Source organism: Lathyrus oleraceus, chromosome 4, assembly GCF_024323335.1.
Source record: "Lathyrus oleraceus cultivar Zhongwan6 chromosome 4, CAAS_Psat_ZW6_1.0, whole genome shotgun sequence".
Taxonomy (NCBI): domain Eukaryota; kingdom Viridiplantae; phylum Streptophyta; class Magnoliopsida; order Fabales; family Fabaceae; genus Lathyrus; species Lathyrus oleraceus.
This window is the reverse complement of record NC_066582.1, coordinates 147,026,274-147,031,938: the sequence shown is the minus strand read 5'-3', so window position 1 is coordinate 147,031,938 and position 5,665 is coordinate 147,026,274. Positions and strand designations below refer to the sequence as shown.

The window sequence follows — 5,665 nt, the reverse complement described above, 5'->3', positions numbered from 1 at the left end:
GCTGGGATACGCTGATGAAGAAAACTTCGATATATTGGCAATAGATAATCTGACAGACAGAGATTGGAGGAAACCAAAAGTGGAATATCTACAGAATCCAATGGAGTCTTCTGATTGAAAAACCAGGTATCGAGCATTAAGTTATTTTCTTTTGGGATTGGAGTTGTTCAAGAAGTCTCCTGAGGGAGTTTTGCTTAAGTTCCTTAGTGAGTCAGAGGCATATTTAGCCCTTTCGACTGTCCATAGTGGGGCATGTGGGGCACACCAAATTGGCGATAAGATGAAATGACTCTTATTTCACCAAGGAATGTATTGGCCTACCATGCTGAAAGATTGCATCGAATTTGCAAAAGGATGCCAAGAATGTCACGTACACGCAGGCATACGACATGTCCCTGAGAGCGAATTGCACTCTATAATCAAATCTTTGCCATTTAGAGGTTGGGCTTTGGATCTAATTGGGGAAATTCTACCACCATCATCTAAGAATCAGAGGTATATCCTGGTGGGCATTGATTATTTTACGAAATGGATCGAAGTTATACCTTTACCAAATGTAAATCAGGAAGATGTGATCGATTTTATCTAGAAACATATTATTTATAGATTTGGAATTCCAGAGACTGTCCCAACAGATCAAGGGTCAGTATTTACTGGTCGAAAGATGCAAGAATTTGCTAAAGAAATGGGTTTCAAATTGTTAACTTCGACACCATGTTATGCTCAGGCTAATGGACAGGTTGAAGCCGCTAATAAGGTGATTATTGGTTTGATTAAGAAGAATGTGGGGAAGAAGTCTAGAAATTGGCACAAAACTTTAGATCAGATTTTATGGGCATGTCGTACTTCTCCCAAGAAAGCCACGAATTCGACCCCATTTCGACTGACCTTGGGTCATGATGCAGTTCTACTAGTAGAAATTTATCTACAGTCCACAAGAATTCAAAGGCATCATGAAATTCCATCAGAGTCATATTGGAACATGATGTTAGATGAATTAGTTGATCTAGATGAAGAAAGACTAAATTCCTTGGAGTTATTAAAACGATAGAAGAAGAGAGTAGAGAACTCTTATAACAAGAAGGTAAAAATCAAAACAATTTCGCCTGAAGACTTGGTCTAGAAAGTGGTCATTCCAATGGATCGAAAGGATAGGACCTTAGGGAAGTGGTCTCCCAAGTGGGAAAGCCCTTTTCAAATTTTGCAAGTGTTCTCTAATGGTGCCTATGATATTGAGGAACTTAATGAAGACAAGAGAATCTTGAGAGTAAATGGGAAATATTTGAAAAAGTATAGGCCAACACTCCAAGAGATAAAAATAAGAAATGAGTAATTGTGTATAAGTTAAGCAGAGCCAACATGGTAAAAGGTGCCAAAATTGTTTGCATTTGATTTAAAGGCCCAAAGGGCTAATATTCATTACAATTAAGACTTATATTCATTACATTAAAATAGGCAAAAAAAATGGAAAGGAGACTAAAACTAAAAAGGAAGATTGGCCTTGATATGAAGGTACTTTGCTTTGAGAAGTTCAGACGTTTCTTACATAAAGACCTTTTCGCTTGGAGAAGTTTGATTTCAGATTCAAGTTTTCAAGCTTTTTCGACAAACTCCATGCCAAATTCTAGTTCTTTGGCCATCAAAGCATCATCAAACTCTAGGAGTTCACTTTTGCTTCTTTTGGCTTCAGAGATTTTTGCCTGCAGTTCTTCTATTTGTTTTCTCCACGAAGTAATATCATGATCATGGCCTTTGATCTTCTCTTTATTCTTTTGTTTCATCTGCTCCAATTCCATCGCCTTGTTGGTTGACTCAGTGACGACATCCCAAGCAGCTGCCTCAGAACTAACTTTCTTTTTTATCTCTCCTGTTAGCTGAGGTAGTAGCTTATGATCTTTGACAGCTTGGTCGATCATAGTGCCTATCTCCAAGATAACATTGGCCACTTCAGGAGAAGCTTCTAGCAGATTGACTTGATTAAGAAAAGCCCTCAAGGTTAAGGGGACAGAAGGATCAGCCAACAACAGCAGGAACAAGTCACCCTTAAAGATATTTTCCTTAATTTTTGAAAGTACTTCATCCGCAGACGTACTCGAAGGTTGATCGTGAGATGTCGAAGCAATGCTAAGGCTTTTCTTAGAAGAACTTTCCCCGCAGCTTAACATAGCTTTCATATATTCAATGGGTTGGCTTCGTTTTAGAATAGCCAATTCTTCTACAGAGAGACCCCCGATACTACTTGTCAAAACTCTGCCTGTTGGAATAGTTGAAATGGCTGGAGTGGCAAAAGTTTGCCTATGAGCCTGTCCTTCGCCTATGTCTTGGGCCCCCTCGTCATTATTGTCCCCTTCTTCGAAGCCTCCATCATTGTCACCAACGGGGAGTGGGGTGTGGTTACCTTTGTCCTCTTCCTCCATCATCGTATCCTTGCCATCGTTACCCTCTTGCTATGGATGGATTATTCCTTCGACGTTGCGTAAATCATCTCCAGGATTGTCTCCAGCTTGAATTTCTTCATCCACTACCATGGTATCTTGGTTCACTCCAGTGCCGTCCTCTTCGTTCAAATTAGCTTCATGATTAGAACCGCTGGGGTGAGAGTGTTGGGTAGTAGTCTTTGGTGGTGAAGTATCAACCTCACCAGAAAGGGGCTGATTAATTTCACTCATGGAGATTTTTTCAGATGACAGTCGATAGGTGGGTTCGCCGACGCTATTTAGGACATCTGTTATAGAAACTGGCGTAAAGGAAGTTGTACCTTTGGTTCGTACGGTCGTGCCTGCGCCATCCTGAAACCAAAACAATCGAAAAATGAGTGGTGAAAGATAGTAAATCAACTAATCAAGATAGAGGGAAGTTTGTTTTACCTTGTCTCCTTCGACCCCAGAGCTGGAGTTATCACTTTCACTTTGAGTCACTGCTATCTTTGCCATGTCTTCAGGAGTAGGCTCTTGGATGGTGAGTGTAAAAGGCCTTTTCTTGGAAAGTTTTGTTGGAGGCTGGCTTAAAGCGTCGGTGATCTTTGGTTGTTGTTTTCTCTTCCTAGAGGTTAGATCGAGCACATGTGACAGATCCTCTTCATCAAAATCTATTATGGCAGGGGTTTCTGTGGGTTTATTTTGGATTTTTATGGGGGCTAGAGGAGGTTTTCGAGCATCCTGAATTGAGTATTGGAGTGGCATTACCATTAAACATAATAAAGACTAAAAAAGGCAAGACGAAGATATACCTTTGTGGGCTTGCTACCTCCCTCAGTCTTCGATTCGACTGGCCTTCTGATTGTTGGTGTCTTGGGTGGGACCCTGGTGGCTAAAAGAAAATAACATAGAGAAATTAGTGTAAGCTAAGGGTAAATATCCTAATAGAGGGGTATGATTCGAGAAAAACCTCTCATGTCACACCTTCATTTATGTCTGATTCGATGCGAACAAATTTGATCCTTATATGAAGATATCCTTTGAAACTGTCCAGAGTATCGTTAGTCGCAACCACCCGCTGGGCCTTTTTCTGGAACTGTTGTCGAAGGATCTTAATGGAGTCCCCACACATAAACCAGTCTGGAAATGGAGGGGCAAGGGCCACTCCAAAGTCAGCATTAGGCAGTGGAGGAAATTTTGGGGGAAACAATTTGAAAGCCATTTCGTAGCGTTTCTCATGAGGAACGTACAAAGGGATTTTAAGAGTTTCCATTTTCTTTGAAAAAAAATCTTTGAGTGTGACAGCTATTTTGCGGATGGTTCGACTAAGATCATCAGGCCTATACGCAGTTTCAAAGTAATTTTGGAAAGCATGAATTTCTTTGATAAGCGTGTAAGTACCTTTTTTGGTTCTTTCCTGCACAAGAAGAAAAGCTTTGTCAAAATGTTGGATAAAGGAAAAGACATCATAGAACTCTTTAGTATAGTATATGTTCCACCATCTCCTAAAATCTCGAGTGCAGAGGAAGTTAGGCTTAAAGTTGAGAGGAGTGAGTTGGGTCCTGCTAGTATATCTGGCTATCTGCTTAAGGGCGGTGGTTTCATTATGGACCGCGTTGTAGAGAAGAAGGCTACCCTTTTCATCATACAGGTACTTCGGGAGAGCTTGAATTAGCCCAAACTGTCGAGCAACAAGGTTGGGTTGATAGGAGATCAAAGTAACCTGGACCTTCAAGGGGTTTAGTCAAAGGTTTAAGATCCTAGGGGTTAAAAAGGCTTCCCAAATTCGCAGAGATTATGTCTCTCCTTTTTTGGAGGGATATGGGAAAGGCCTTGTGAACCATTATGGACCATAATTTCTGGAAGCAAAAGGGGTCATGCTCTAAGTAAATACATGACGCTTGACGAACATCATTATATAGCCCATGAAAGTTGGTCGAAGGCCTTGTCCTTCGTCATTGTGAACCATTATGGACCATAATTTCTGGACGCAAAAGGGGCCATGCTCTAAGTAAATACATGACGCTTGACGAACATCATTATATAGCCCATGAAAGTTAGTCGAAGGGCTTGTCCTTCGTCATTGAGAGTCAGTTGGGCCAGTCGAATGCCTTTGATCCCTCTGTTTTTTACTTCCTCAGCTTCTTCATCAACGAGACCTTTATTCGGCAGACTTGCCTCGAATGTGGCATTAAGCCAGAGTTGTAATAACCAAAAGGGACCAGAGAAGAGGAGATTCCCTTTTTCACCCAAGTTCTTCAATTGAGTGACTCCATCACTCAATGATTCATAAAGGCTTACCAGTATCATTTCACTTAGGAAAACACTATGTCCAGCATTTAATTGGTTCGCCAGGGTGAGATACTTTTTGGCAACTTGCAGAGACTTCGAGCAGAATACAGAGTGGGAAAACCACAGAGCTAAGAAAGCTATGTGTTCCACATCAGAGACGGTGTTGGTGTCTTTGTCATGATAGTGTGTAATGTGAGTCGAATACGCTCCTCTAGAGTTCGAAAAAGCTATGGTATCTTCATAATCAATCTCAAGGTCGTACGTGTGTCTAGTGGGTTTTAGTCCTATGATAGTGGCTAAGTCGCAAAGTGTTGGTGTGGCCATGCCACATGGGAGGTGAAAAGTGTAATGTATACTATCCCAGAAATAGTGAAGAAACCAACATGGATGCACTATACTCCAATCCTACCTTCGACAACATTATCAGGTCATTCCCATGTATTTCCAGTTTTGGGCTTTGGTTTTTTCTATTTTCTTTAACCATTCCAAATAATCGGTTGGGTCTTTGAATGAGGGGGTAGCGCGAAAAACTCTAAATTCGTTGTTCATGAACCTCAAATCTATGTTTTCACTAGTGTTTGGGTTTTTAGCAGCGGTTAGTTCAACCCTAGATTTTTTCGCTTGTCCTATAGGCTTGAATTTATGGTAAGAGGGATAGTATTCTTTAAGTTTTCTAAAATCAGTGTCTAAATCAGTCAAAGACCCAGATAATGCATGAGTTTTTCTAGAAACAGAAACAAGGATAAGTACCTGGGAAGCGTAGATCATGCGTTGTTCTTCCGTTTTGGGTTCTGGGATATATTGTTGATTATCCACCGTTACTGGATTAGGTAATGTGGTGAAAGGAGGAAGCTCTGAAATCTTCTTGGGAGCTTTTGATTTGACAATTGTGATCTTGATAGCTTTGCTCACTTCTTTAGGGGTTTTGCTTGAGGTTGCCATCTTTGTTGAAAGTT

The 5,665-nt window shown here is 40.8% G+C and overlaps 1 protein-coding gene across 1 annotated transcript; it reads left to right on the top strand.

Moving 5' to 3' along the window:
* The first annotated feature begins 322 nt into the window (after positions 1–322).
* On the top strand, positions 323–1,051 carry LOC127136447 (uncharacterized). The gene is made up of 2 exons (XM_051063001.1): positions 323–495; positions 607–1,051. The coding sequence occupies exons 1-2, from the start codon at positions 323–325 to the stop codon at positions 1,049–1,051; spliced, it is 618 nt and encodes a 205-aa protein (XP_050918958.1).
* The last annotated feature ends 4,614 nt before the right edge of the window (positions 1,052–5,665 follow it).

Excerpts from the sequence above, each read along its gene's own strand:
- LOC127136447 (XM_051063001.1), top strand. The coding sequence starts at position 323 with ATGCTGAAAGATTGCATCGAATTTGCAAAAGGATGCCAAGAATGTCAC. Across the intron at positions 496-606 it reads CCATCATCTAAGAATCAGAG|ATTTGGAATTCCAGAGACTG; the intron begins GTATATCCTGGT and ends TATTATTTATAG.